We start from the raw sequence: 15,000 nt of genomic DNA, 5'->3' as shown, positions 1-15,000 counted from the left end.
GAAAGGAGTTTTAGTGGAGAGCTGATTTTAAAAAAGAAGTTCCTAATCTTCACACTGACACTCACATGTACGAGTCCATATGTCTACAAGGGACAGTCCATTCCAAGTTATGCTTTCTAGGCCCTCATCATGTGTTGTGGGATCCTAATCTGATTTCCTCTAAAATAATATTGCCTATGTGTATATTGTGAATTATAGCTTCAAAAAACTATCAGCTCTATTTTTGCTTGTTTTTCTGATAAGAAAACTTTGTGTGGACTTTGATAATATAATAATATAGTACAATAATATAGCACTATAAATTATACAATTGTATATATTCATCATTTACCCAACTTTTGGGAAATGGGAAGCATTCTTGGTTTAAAAAAGATAATGATAAACAAAATGATGCCCTGTGTGCTAAAATTCTTAGTGCAGGTAAAAGTCAGATATCATCAAACTTCACAAAAGCACATTCTTTTCTTTCTTTTTTTTTTTTTTAAGATTTTATTTATTTATTTGACAGAGAGAGAGAGACAATGAGAGAGGGAACACAAGCAGGGGAAGTGGGAGAGGGAGAAGCAGGCTTCCTGCTGAGCAGGGAGCCGGATTTGGGGCTTGATCCCAGGACCCTGGAATCATGACCTGAGCCGAAGGCAGACACTTAATGACTGAGCCACCCAGAAGCCCCATAAAAGCACATTCTAATTTGCATTTGGATTTTGTTGGAACAAACATTAATCCAAATGGACTGTAATTATATTTGTTACAAAGGGACTCACATTCTAATAGTACTTTTTGTTCTTTTTTCTGACACAATAGGAAGAAAACCAAGTGGCTCAGTCAGTTAAGCATCCAACTCGGACTCACGGCTCTGGGTCAGGTCATGATCTCAGGATTGTGAGATCAAGCCCCATGTCAGGCTCAGTGCTGAGTGTAGAATCTGCTTGAGAGTCTCACTCTGCCCCTCTGCCCACTCATGCTTTCTCTATCTCTCTAAAATAGATAAATCTTAAAAAAAAGAAAGAAAATCAAGAGCAATTTAATAGAAAAAAAATAAAATTAGGCCAATAAAAGACAGGTCTTTAAAATGCACACAACTTTGTTTGGGGCACATGAAACTTAAAATTTTGTAGTAAATATTTTTCTCCTTATCAAATCACTATCTTCATGGCATGTTTTTCTCAGAATCCCCTCCTACCCTTAACTTCAGATCCTCTGATTCAGCTGACTGAATCACTCCTAGGAAATCAAGAAAGATAAAGTTAAAATAGTGAAAGAAAAACAAGGCAATAAACCCACTTTTCTGCACATTCCAAAGAGAACTGGAGTAAACTGTGGTGTCCCCGGGCCCATGAATGTTCTATTCATAAACTGTTGTTCTTCGCAAAAATAAATACCATGTGAGGACAAATGAAGAAATAAGTTTAAAGACAAGAAAGCTGTGTATAAATTAATTCAATGTAAACATGGATTTCTTTGGTAGGGACTATACTAAATCAGAATCAATAAGTTTATCTCATTTTTTTCAATAAAATTTATATAAAAACCTATATTTAGGATCTAATCATATAAGCATCTCCTCAGTAGAGAGAAGCATGATCTACTGTGATTTTATTTGAGTAAAAGCATTGAAACAAACACTTCAGGAAAGCTTAAAATAGATGTTCACAGAAGCAAAATTCAATTTAAGTGCAATATTCTTCCAAAACAAGCATACAAATATCTTGCCAAACAAGGAAACTATTATGATATAACCGTTTTAATAGTTTTCAAATAAAAATTTTCTCTTATTTCTGAACTTTTTAAATAGAATTATCATTTTTTCCTTCTTTTCTACTTGTCCATAAAATGTTATGAGAGATTAAATGCACAAGATAAAGAACATCAGGGAAAAGGAAACAAATCTGAAAACACACCTGGTTTTAAGCAGAATATTTATATTTTAAACAAAAAACATGAAGTCATCATTGTGTTCTCACTGTTTAGATGAAGTAGTTTGAAAAGTGCCACTGTGGAGACTCACCAGCCAAACATAGGCAGAATATGTCAGATAAACCAGCTGTAGTAAAGGAACATAATTGCATAGTTTGGTGCTGAAATCCCAAAATTGGAATGGAAGAAAGTAGAAAAGTAATTGTTAAATAACGTAAGCCTGGAACTATTTCTGCCTTAGCCACTGGTTAGTTCGGATTAAAATATTTCAAATATCTTAAACATTTTTATTATCAGTTTCCCAGTTCACTTTGCACAAAGTTTTTGGTTGGCTGATTGATTAGCCATGCAACCACATAGGATTTATATTTGATGATGATCTTATTGTGCCTTTAAAAATATGCCATATGTGAAGTATTTATTCCTGTGATTTAACACAGCCTCCTTAGGGTACTTTTTAAAGTTCCAACTTCTTTCAAGACAGAAGTAACAAAATTATAATAGTTTTGATAAGAGTAGGCAATTTATAGGGGCACCTGGGTGGCTCAGTTGTTAAGCATCTGCCTCTGGCTCAGGTCATGACCCCAGGGTCCTGGATTCGAGCCCTGCATCAGGCTCCCTGCTCCACAGGAAGCCTATTCTCCTCCTCCCACTCTTCTGCTTGTGTACACTTTCTTGCTGTGTCTGTCTCTGTCAAAAAAATAAATAAAATATTAAAAAAAAAAGATTTATAGACGTTTTTCTCTGTATTGCAAAATGATATAATATATCGTACCACCCTTTAAAGTAAATTATTTTAAGTATTAAGCATTTAAAGTCATCATGAATATTACAGTAATATTGGATTTTAATGTAAAAGAGACAATGAAATTACTATCTCTAAATGCACATATGGAGTGAGTGTAAGTATACAGAAGTCAAATACAAAAGGATGGATTTGTAAATCAGTATCAAATAAAGTACTGATTATAAAGCTATTTACTCCATGGATAGTACAGTTTACATGTCAGCTATAATTACTTTGTGACATGTTATCATGGTTCAGTACCACTGTCTATAGGTAATAGGAAATTATTGTGCATGCATTTCAAATTTAGATATGTTTCGACATGAGATAGGAGTCACTGTATTCCAATTCACAGTATAGTCATGGGCTTCCTAAGACTACAGAAACTAAAATATATGTGGTTAAAACTTTCTATCATTCCAACTTTCCACATGTTTTTGAATTTATAAAACTGATTTAAAACATAATGCTTTTGTGACCGGTCGGAAAGACCAAACAGGGAATGCTAAATTATCTAGCCACCACTAATGTGAACTAACACCTTCTAGAACTAGATGAGTTTGGAATGAGAGAACTGTTGAATAATAAATAAAATGAAATCTTTTAAAGTAAAATATAATATTTTACTTTCAATAATTTATGCTTTACTACTTTATTTAAATCAGTAAAGCATAAAAAGCATAAATCTACTTTATTTAAAGTAAAAATATTTTACTTTAAATAATTATTATTTTAATAATTTATGCTGAGTTAGGCATGTGCTCAAGTTTGTCTTTAGGATGAATATTTGGCCAAAATCAGCTATTTGGCTTTGACTCATTCTCTGCTTATGGAAATCTAAATAGCCAAATGCCTATTTCAGCATCACTTCTGGCATCTTGGGTTTTTTTGACTGATCTGTGGTCCTGTGCTTGCAGAGATCACCATTGTATCTAATCAGAGTAACAGCGCCAACAGTACAAACAACGCATGTCATGCAGAATTATTGTTAGCATCTTAGTATTCCCTTTTACATATCATTCAGTCTCCAGTTTGTGACTTGGAAAGAAGCTCTCCTTTGGGGTTTTACATGTAATAACTCCATCAGTAAGCTCAAGTTTAAATGTACATTTATTATTACAGTAATAAAATTTTGCAAAGTTAATCACAAATGCTGTTAATTTTATGTATAAAAATTAACTTACCAGCCTTGGGTGGCTCAGTTGGTTAAGTGACTGATTCCTGATTTCAGCTCAAATCATCATCTCAGGTTCATGAAATTGAGTCCCGTGTGGGGGCTCCAAGCTAGGCATGGAACCTGCTTAAGATTTTCTCTCTCCCTCTCACTCTGTTCACTCTAACCTCCCTCTCAAAAAAAAAAAAAAGAAAAGAAAAGAAAACATGAAGACTAACTTACAAAACTTTAAATACATAGGGAAATATGAAGAAGGTTGAGTTACTTTTTGAGAAGATGTAAATAAGATAAAAAGATGGAGATTAAATTATATCATAATTCTAATTGTCACATATTTGGTTTACCTGCATGTATACATTAAAATGAATTTATCTCCATTTAGGCCCTAAGTTTTTTTAAAGATCTCTTTGTCGTTTCTTTATATCTTGAAGGAAGACTCCAAAGCAGAATGTCAGCTTTGCCATATTGAATTTCATGATGGGGAAAACTGAGAAAATTATGTTTTTTTAAAAATAAAATATCAAACTTCAAAAATGCAGCCTATAAAAATTTTAATAGTGAAATCATAGAAGGATTTTTTTTTAGTATATATTATCAGATGTATTCCAGTATCCCAGAACTTCCTTGTTAGTGGAGATATTTGCCTTTGGTCTCAGTTTTAGCCAAACAGCTGTTTTACTCCTTCTAACTCAGCATTTGGGCAAATAGACACTCAGTGCACCTTTCATTAAACACACGTTTTAGAGACGGGCACTACACCTGCTGGTTGAAGTAGGCGCCGGTCAAATATAAATCAATATATGTTAGGTTTGGCAAATTATAAATGAACACATACATCTCTGAAGGATAGCCCAGAAACTAGAAAACTAGAATAATGGTTGCCTCTGTAGGCAACCTCTGTAGAGGGGAACAAGGAAGCAAAGAGGGTGGGTAGGGAAATTTAATTTTGCAATATATAACGTTCTTTACGATTCAGTTATTTTGGCCATGTGCATGTCCTAGTGTTTTTTAATGGAAAGTTTAAGATGAAAAGTGAAAAATCACCTGATAATAGTTCAGTAATTCAGATTATTAAATATCAAATTGTTTTCATTAAATATATGAATGATACAAATATTTCTACCCAAATTTGCCTTCATCACTTTTAATTATACGTAACCCTAGAACATAAGCAAAGTACTGTTAAATAAGATAAGCTAATTTTAAAAAATCACAGTAGACTTACTTTACATCATAATGTATAAAAATTATTTATTTAATATTAAAAATTAATTAGTAGACCCAGCAAATGAAAGGACATTGAAAGAATCTTTCATTTTTGAGTGTGAAAAAGCTGCTAATGTAATTTTTACCAATAAGTAAAGCCACTGAAATTTTTAAACCTTGTGTGCCCCAAGGATGTATAATCTAGATGTGAATTATCAAATTTTAATTAATTCTTAGCACAGCGCTTTGTCACCCAGTAGTTACTCCACATACTCTGAATCCAGGATTAAGGAATTATCGTTTAATTGCTTTACCTGTGATATTACATGTGATTTGATTAGGAATTCATCCTTTTATTCATTCAACTTCCAGAAAAATAGACCTTTAATGCTTATTTGTAGTACTGGCAGTGAATGAGAGTAAACCCAACTCATCATCCCAAAGTCATCACCCATTAGCATTTCTTGATTTTCTGTCATCAGGGAATTTTTAATTTTAAAATTGCATAATCATACAACTTTTTGGCTCTAGGATAGTCTGTATGTATCCCTGAAGTAAGTTACTAAGAAAATTGAGTCATCCTTACTATTACTCTGTAATGGTATAGTGCACTGATTCCCAGATTGCCAGCCCCCTGGTGTTCCGGGCACTTGAACAGTTCAGTATTCATTGAACTTTCCCACACGGTGGACACTCCTACAGGCACGGGGACAAAGCAGTCAAGAAAATGGACAAAAATTCCCACCACCACAAAACTTACATTGTAAATTAAGTAACATGTATAGTGGTAAGTGCTAAGGAAAAAAAAAATAGGACAAAAGAAAGAAATGGAAATGGGTGGGGTTGAACTTGTAGACAGGGTAGCCAAGGACGGAGTCCTAGAAAGAGGTTATGTGAGCAGAAACCTAAAAATGCGAGGAGCCCTGCCACACATTAGCTCTAGAGCTCATTACTCAACTTTTCTCTTCCTCAGAGTCCTCATCTCTCAAATGGGAATGTAAGAGTAGCCTGGATCTTAGATTAGCACTGAAGCATGGAAATGAGTGATGGGTCTATCAGAAGCACTGGGCAAGTTTCTAATAAAACAGAGATGAAGACTGAGTTTTGGGGGTCAGAGAAGCTGTATAAACAGACGCTTAGTTTTGAAGTAAGCTAATTTGGGGGGAAAAATCTTTAAGTTTATAAATAGGCAACCTGCTGTTCAAGGGAGGGGCTGGCTGGAGATCACATAATTAATCCTAAGCCTACACCCAGTATTTAAAACTGAAATAAATCAGTATAATTGTAGAGTTTCTTCCTGTTGTCTTTCTTTTTATCCTCAAATGGATTTCTGAAATGCTGAGTTGAACAAGAGACTCAAAGTTTTGTTGTTGTTGTTCCTAGACATCTTGGAACAGATGTACATGTTAACATTAGTCATGAGTCTCCAAGACACAGGCCACAGACCTCTTCGATCTCTTCGATTGGACTGCTTAGAAGAGCACTATTGCGTAGAACACAGTTTGGGCCATACTGAATGTGTTCTGTTATTGCCTGAAAAATCAGTTAGCTCTTGCAAATCACCAAAACTTCAAAACTCATGAAACTTTCAAAATCTACAAAAGTGATCGGTTCATTGTTTCATAGTCATAGTTTTATATCCATAGAAAAGAGCTAACCAAAGTATAGATGTGAATATAATTTTGTAAGCAAAGTGATAGTTTGCTTTTAACAGTTTTCCTCCCAAATTATCTGCACATTGGAATCATGTGTAGAGCTTCAGAAGCAGACTGGTGCCTGTGTCCTACCTCCAGAAACTGTGATCTTGTTGGTTTGGACTATGGTCAGGGCATCGAAAGTTTTAAAATGTCCACAAGTGAATCATACGTCCATCCAGACACTTTAGGAACCACTCCCATTAAAAGGAATCTCTTTCGGACATCATCTCTTCTCTGCCCCTTATCTGTAATCTTTAAAAACCATTTCCTTCTTCAATTAATTAAGGATCCTTATTTGGATAGTGAACAGGTGGCTTATTCATCAAATGTTTATGTGCTTAGTATTTGTTGCCATACCATTGTGATATCATGCTGTTACCACTAATTTTCAACACAAATGACTAGTGTAAGAGAAGTCTGCTTTTAAAAGGTAAGTGGATACTTAGGTTAACTAAATTATTAATAAAATTCAAAAACTAAATTATTAATAACATCTTTAACTGATATAGTCTCTAAAAATACCTTATAGTCTTCAGCCAAGATACAAAATTTTATCAGAATCAACTAGGGCCGTTTATAATTCTTTAGACATTGGCCTTCCAGGATGGCAGTGCCCATGAATACTATGGCCTTCAAGAGCCACAGAACTTCCACGGGAAGACCCAGATGCCTTTGAGATCTGTGTGAATCTGTTGTAATCAATTAAATCAGCTACTGTTTATTGAACACATACCAGGCACTGCTCTTGGCACTGAGGATAAATAGGTCAAGTAAAAAATCATTACTCTTACCAGTTTAAGATTACATTGCCGTAGAGGAAGACTGATGATAACGTGTAGAGCAAACAAACGAATAATATAGTTTCAGACTAATAAATGTTTTAAAGACAAAGCAGGGTGAGGTGACAGAGAATGCTAGAAGGCAAGGTGGGGATGGGCAGTGGTTGATGGGGTGGTCAAAGACCTCTCAGAGGAGGTGACCCTTGAATCCTCTGAGTGACGGGAGTGAGGAAGCCATGAGATTGACGACAGTCACCTATGCTGTGGGAAGAGCCAGGGCAAAAGCTGGCAAGGAAGCAAATGTTCGATGCATTTCAGATGCAGAAGAAAGCTGGGATAACAGAGTGAAATGTAGAGAGCAAGCGATAGGTGAGGTCAGAGAGGCGGGCAAGACCCAGACAATAAATGCCAGCATCTGACAGGCCACAGTAGGGCTTTTTTGTTGTTGTTTGTTTCCCTTTTATCTTGTTGCGTTTTTTGTTTGTTTGTTTATTTTTTGTTTTGTTTTTTGAAATGTTCTGGAAAGCCATTGGAGGCTTTGCCTGGAAAGCCCAATGGCCTACATTTACATTTACATTTGCATTTACAGCGATAAATGTGGGCTGATATGTGAAGAGTGGTAAGTTACAGCAAGGCAAGGGGGAAGCAGGAAGACAGGAAAGGAGAACCATGGTCTAGGCAAGAGTTGACGGTGGGGCAGAGAGGCAGAGTCAGGGCTCCCTCTCTTCAGCCCCCATGCTGAAGGCTCCCATGCAGAAGATGTTGTTGATGCTGACGCGAGAGAGGGTTTGCTAGTGGAGCTTTGCTGTGAGGACACCTAACTTGTACAGACAGGTAATCAAAAACTTAGTCAGAAAAGTTTCAGAATCTTAGGTTAAAGCTAGAGTTAAAGCAATAATTAATGATCTTTATAAAGAAATTATTTCCTGTGTAACCGAGAAATAACTTCCTTTATTAAGCCATTCTCTTTTATACAGGAAAAATAGTTTTTAATCACTGGAAACCGGAGTCCGCTTGCCTTTTCTTCAGTCTTAGGGTGTTTTAAAATCTTCAGGAGCCAGAATCACCAAAATGATAGCTTTCAGTAAAGCTATCTGTAAGAAATTGTGATAGGCATAGCAATTTAAGGTTACCACTGTGATGAATAATTTGACCAGAAGTTATGTTTGGAGCAGTGAGAATTCTTCTGTCACTTTGGGCTACTTCCCACGATGTTTGGATTGATGATTTTTCTACCCGCAGGGGTAGAGGTGAGAGGGCTCACCGTCCTCGCCATCATGTTCTCTTACCGTGCCCTAGTCTCCCCTGCCTGTTCTATCCTGCTCCTCTCCCGCACACCTCGGGATTGATCCGTATCACTTAGAGCATCTGAGGTGGGGGTGGGGTCGTTTGACTAGTACTTCCACCCTCCTGTTAGACGTTGTAGGTGAACATAATAATAAAGAACCTAGATTTGGGGGGCGCCTGGGTGGCTCAGTGGTTTAAGCCTCTGCCTTCGGCTCAGGTCATGATCTCAGGGTCCTGGGATCGAGCCCCGCATCGGGCTCTCGGTTCAGTGGGGAGCCTGTTTCTCCCTCTCTCTCTGCCTGCCTCTCTGACTACTTGTGACTTCTCTCTCTCTGTCAAATAAATAAATAAAATATTAAAAAAAAAAAAAGAACCTAGATTTGGGAGCCGCAGTGCATTAGGTGTGAATTCTATCCACTAGTTACGAATGTCGTGATTTGGTAACATCTTTAATCTTTCTAAACCTCCACACCGTGCCCTCATCTGTAAAATGTAATGATTCCTAACATCAGGTGAGGTTAATTGAGATTTTGAATGTAAAGCCCCAGACTGACTTTAGCAGATGCTGAATAAGGGATAGCAATCATAATTGCAACTGCATTTTCCCCTGGATATCTTTATTCGGTAATTTTTGTATTTTTAATATAATATTTCCAGAGCAAAGGCATTCAAATCAGACTACCTGGATTTAAATCAGAGCTCTACCACACAGAAGCTTTGAGACCTTGGATACATTTTTGAACCTCTCTCTTTCATTTTGTTTCCTTATCCATGAACTGGTTAAAATATAGTTATTGACTCCATTGGATTTAGTGAGGATTAAGAAGCATAAGGTATAGAAAGAATACATGAAGGTATAGTACTTGGCACATATAAGTACTATTTTATAAGTCAAAGACTATAGACAATAATCTCTCAATTCCTTATTTCAAAATTATAATTAAAAGCTAAAGCCTTGTGCCTTAGTTTTCTGTTTTCTTTCTTCATAAATCTGGTAAATTTGCATGATCTGAGCCAGGGTGTTGTTTAAAAGGAGTAGTTCTTTTATTCTGTCTGTCATAGAATGAAGTTTCCATATTATCTGCTTAATTGATCCATGTAGGTAATCATATTATTGGCTTATTTAGCACCTCCGAGTGAAACTCAATTATTTTGTTTGCCTGTCTGAGAAAGAGCAAACTAAAACTTTGTCAAAGTTGTCAAATGTATTTTCCTTCTGAGTTAAATGTTTACTGTTTTTTTCCCCCGACTTTTTTTTCTTTTGTTTTTTTTTTTAAAAGATTTTATTTATTTATTTGACAGAGAGAGATCACAAGTAGATAGAGAGGCAGGCAGAGAGAGAGAGGGGGAAGCAGGCTCCCCGCTGAGCAGAGAGCCCGAAGCGGGACTCGATCCCAGGACCCTGGGATCATGACCTGAGCCGAAGGCAGCGGCTTAACCCACTGAGCCACCCAGGCGCCCTTTTTTTCTTTTGTTTATCCTCCTTACCCCTTTCTCTTTTCATGTCTTTTGATACATCTCATTTCCAATTTTATTTCTTTTTCAGTTCCTCACTGATAAAAACTTAATACCAGCAATAAGTAAAAGCTACTGGTAAAAGTTGAATAGTTTAATTTTCAAATAGAACTTGCTGGGTTTTTCCCATTAATCTTTGATATTATTTCCAATAGGATCATTCCCTACCATTCCCAAATTGGTAATCTTGAGCAGATAACTGATTATTCACGAGAAAGGGTATGGTGCTGATGGTGTAAAGTGACTTTATTATTGTATATTAATTATGCTGGTAACATCACTTTTGTAGTTGGCATTAATCTAGTAATAATACTAAGTTCGTTATATGAACTTTACCTTGTTATATTAGTGGGGCTTTCTTTCGTTTTATAGCTGGCCTAAGTCCTGCTGAGATCCAGCAGTTATGGAAAGAAGTGACTGGAGTTCACAGTATGGAAGACAATGGCATTAAACATGGAGGGCTAGACCTCACTACTAACAATTCCTCCTCGACTACCTCCTCCACCACTTCCAAAGCATCACCACCAATAACGCATCATTCCATAGTGAATGGACAGTCTTCAGTCCTAAGTGCAAGGCGGGACAGGTAAATCTCATGAGATTGATTCTGTATTTATCTGTCACCAACTTTTACTTCTATCATTCATAAAACTAAAGATTATGATTTGTACTTAAGAGGGGCAGAATGTATAGAACAAATTCAATAGAAACCTTTTGGTTATTTATCTTTTATATTATTTTCATTACAGAAAGCAGTTCAAATGCTGGCAATTTGATGGATTTAGTGGGGAATTTGCCTAAAGAAATTTATTTTTTAATAAGTGCATGTGGAATTAATTGTGTCATCATATTTTTATGGCTAATATGTTGTGATGAACCAGATTGCTGAAATGAGAATATTTTGCCATTTTTAAACTTAAGAACCCCCTTTTGAATAATTAATTAAATAATTAAAGATTTCCCCCCCTTAGCATATGCTTTAAAACATGTGCTTAATATATGTTTAAGAACACGTCCATAGGTATCAGAGACTCGATATACGTAAGGATACAAACACAGGTGTATTAACTAGAAGATAGAATATCTGGTTTGCCTTTTTTATTAGTGTAACATGATGGAATTTATAAATATATAGACATAATATGTCTATATTCAGTGAAAACTGAATAAATTTGACTCAAAATTCATAAGGAAAAATTACTTGATTTCAGTTATCAACATTGAGTACATTATGTTAGATAATTTTCAACTTACTGTTTTACTTCAGTTGAATAAAAACTGGCCTTGTAAAAGGAGCACCCTGTACTTTTGTCCATTTACTTCCATTTATTTAAGCATAAAGCCATCTAATCAGGTAGCTTTAAAGCAATTCACATAAAATATGTAAGCTAAAACATTGCTCAACATGAAAAATATCTTTTTAAGGGATGAAACATAAGTGCAGGATTTCATAACAGAGTGACTTAGGTTCCTGTGGTATTTAGCTGTAAAGACTACATTTTTGACTGTAGTGGATTGATAGTATTCTGTTGTGTAATGTGAGTACCTGCCTGGCAACAATAAATTCTTTCTCATAAACAAATTTTGTTTTTAGAGAAACATATTTAATTACAGAACAATTTAAAATAGGATGCTATAATTTGGTGGTGTTTCCGATGGTCATTTGAGTATCATGAAAAATTTTTCTTGTTAGTTTTCATTATTATAAAATGGTATGCTTCTGAATGCTTCTGTGCTGGTGTTTTAATTGAGATTAATTTGATGATTATATATTGCAGAAGTTGCTTGATTTTTCTAGAATCTCTCTATCTGACATAATACTCACTTATCAAAAGTCTTTGATGATTGCAGAAGGATATAGCTAATGAATACTTTCCAAAGTAGAATTTTTTTTAATCAGCTGTAACTAGTGGAAATATAATTTGTGGTCCACACATAAATATTAAGCAATTTAAATGATCCTAAAGGTCCATATCATCCTTAAAAAGAGCATTTCAAAAATCTTATGGTGGCTGTCCTATTACCTTCTTAAAAACACAGGTTTATTTCACTTGACCACATATGAATATATATTTTTTATTTAGAGGTAAATGTTACATTAAGGTCATATGGCAAGATTAGCATATGATATTATACAGTCCTCTTAGTTTTTCATCCTTTATTAACAGTCATCTTTGGCTCTATTTCTCCTCTAATTGGAACATCATCTAGCCTTGGCAGTTGAACTATTCAATAGAACGATTAAATTTTTCTGACTGCTCTGAGCTGAATTGACCTGTTTTGACCTGTTTGTCACTGATCGTAACCTGACAGGCGCTAGCAGCCTGCAACGATTATGGCTTTTTGAGATGAATCTGACGCCGTGTTCTTTTGCTACAGCTCGTCACATGAGGAGACTGGGGCTTCTCACACTCTGTACGGCCATGGAGTTTGCAAATGGCCAGGCTGTGAAAGCATTTGTGAAGATTTTGGACAGTTTTTAAAGTAGGTTCCTTACCGTTTTTAGGGAAGGGGGTGGATTATGTGGGAGTGTTAGGCACATTGTTGTAAATAAACAAGACAAAGCTGAAAGGAGGAAGTGAAAGTCCATCGTGGGGCACACTCTGCGCTTCTCTGTGCTCCAACAAGTACATGGCCCAAGTCAGGCTAAGAAGGTGACCTCGTCTTTACCTCTTCATCAAAATATTTTACAAATCATTCAATAGAGTTTTTGCATGAACGGAAAATGGTAGGCTACAGTCATCGTGTCATTAATAATTGGGAGATGTGTGTAGGAGTCTTAATAAATTTCAAATTTTTAATAAAAATTTTAAGTAAAATTACATGAGGAGTCATAGAATATATATAATTTCGAACAGACATATTTTACGGATTTATCTTTTTTAATTGCAAGCTTGCTCTTCCTGATTTTAAATAAATAATGATGTTTAACATATTTATATTTAACAATAAGAATGATGACGTGAAAGTTAAAAGAGGCTAACATTTTAAGAAATAAATCTATTTCATCTACATTGTTACTTGTTGCCCTCAGAATCAGAGGGCAATGTGCATGGCTGTATATTTGTATGGTCGATTACCTGGCTTCTCTAGCTTAAAATCAAAATTTGGTGTATCCTTAATTTCTTCCTATAGTGATATATATATTTTTTTAATTTTAAGAGGTTCCGTTGCAAATGAGAATATCCATCTTTTATGAAACATTCTTCATGCACAATTCTGCTATACAAGAGATCTAAACAGAGAGCTACAGATAGGTTTATGAAGATGAGTAACTTCACAGGCTGAGACTCTTATGTTGTCATGGAGCAGCTAACAGGGTGAATGAACTGTTTCATGCTTCATCAACAATTAAGTTAATTAGCTCATTTGAAATTGCACTGCTTTGTTGCCAGGATGTTGGCAGAAACATCAAAAAGATGTGTTTACAAATGGTAGACTACAGGGTATAAAGTAAAATCACCTTCACAACAAGCCACAAGTACTTGGCATCATAATAACTTTATAACGGAATTACAGTAAGACTTCCACAAGGATTTTTTTTAAACTTTTTCTCATTTCTGAACAATTAGAAGAAAATTTGCTTCCTATGTTACTTTGGCCTTTGTAAATAGCCTTAAATTTAAAAAAAAAAAAAAATTGCACTGCTATTATACCAGAAAAGTAGTGAGCTACCATTTTGTTGGGTATGAAAACTGATTCAACTGTTCTAGGCAAAGAGGGCATTTTAGATGGTAGGTAACTTTGCTCACGTTTTCCTCCGTAAGAAAATAACATTTGTTAACAAAGACAAAATATAGGGACATTAATTTTTTAACAGCTAATTTCATATTTCTTCATTTGAATGTATTCATCCTTATCAAAGTGTTATGTTATTCCTTATCATTAAGATTCTTAAGAGGACTGTTGCTGCTATTTCTTAAATATGGTATTTAAGCTGTAGTACTAGCCCAGTTGCCATTTTATTGCTCTAAGTTGTTCTTGCTGACAAAGAGTAAGTTTTTAAGAAAATACACATATTTTCATTTCCTTTATAGTACATGGAAAGGAACACTTTTATTCATCTTAAATATATATTTTTTATTACTAACAAGCAGATGAATATGAACCCTCCTTTTATGCTCCATGTTTCTTTCTCACATTCGTGCTAGTATGTTTTAGAAACTAAGAGAAATTATAGGTGGATGGGGTAAAAAAAAAAAAAAGGAAAGAAAGAAATTACAATTAAAAAGCATTTCCTTTCAATTAAATACCAACTTTGGTTCCAAAGGCTATTTTTCCAACCCATTAACTTTATAGAGATGACAGAACAAATGACAGTAGATTGTAAGGTCTTTCTTTGAGTCCATTTTTGTTATGATATGCTTTAGATTCTCTTACTCAGAGATCCGTGATAAATTCTGTTAATAGAGGTAATGCCAGTACCCAGTACTGCAAAAAGGTATGTATCAAATACATTTCCATAGTGGTATTGTCTTTTTCTTAACATGTGTGGGGAATTTATGAAGACATAATATATTTTATTAAGTTAATCAAGTTCAGTTATTCAGAAAAAAGTTCAGTGTCTGTGTGGAAAACGAAATGAAGAAGACAACACCACTAATACGAATTTTCTTGGAAAGAAGATTTTGCTTTTCT

The 15,000-nt window shown here is 35.1% G+C and overlaps 1 protein-coding gene across 9 annotated transcripts in view; it reads left to right on the top strand.

Moving 5' to 3' along the window:
• FOXP2 (forkhead box P2) overlaps positions 1–15,000 on the top strand; it is a 572,651-nt gene that overhangs the window by 508,293 nt on the left and 49,358 nt on the right. For all 9 annotated transcript variants that reach the window (XM_046021111.1, XM_046021110.1, XM_046021114.1 and 6 more), the window contains 2 exons: positions 10,735–10,948; positions 12,742–12,846. In XM_046021111.1, coding sequence (XP_045877067.1) covers positions 10,735–10,948; positions 12,742–12,846 — 319 coding nt within the window. The remainder of the gene's footprint in view (positions 1–10,734; positions 10,949–12,741; positions 12,847–15,000) is intronic.

This window comes from Meles meles, chromosome 10 (assembly GCF_922984935.1).
Source record: "Meles meles chromosome 10, mMelMel3.1 paternal haplotype, whole genome shotgun sequence".
NCBI lineage: Eukaryota > Metazoa > Chordata > Mammalia > Carnivora > Mustelidae > Meles > Meles meles.
The sequence above is the reverse complement of the archived record's forward strand: the minus strand, read 5'-3'. Positions and strand labels throughout refer to the sequence as shown.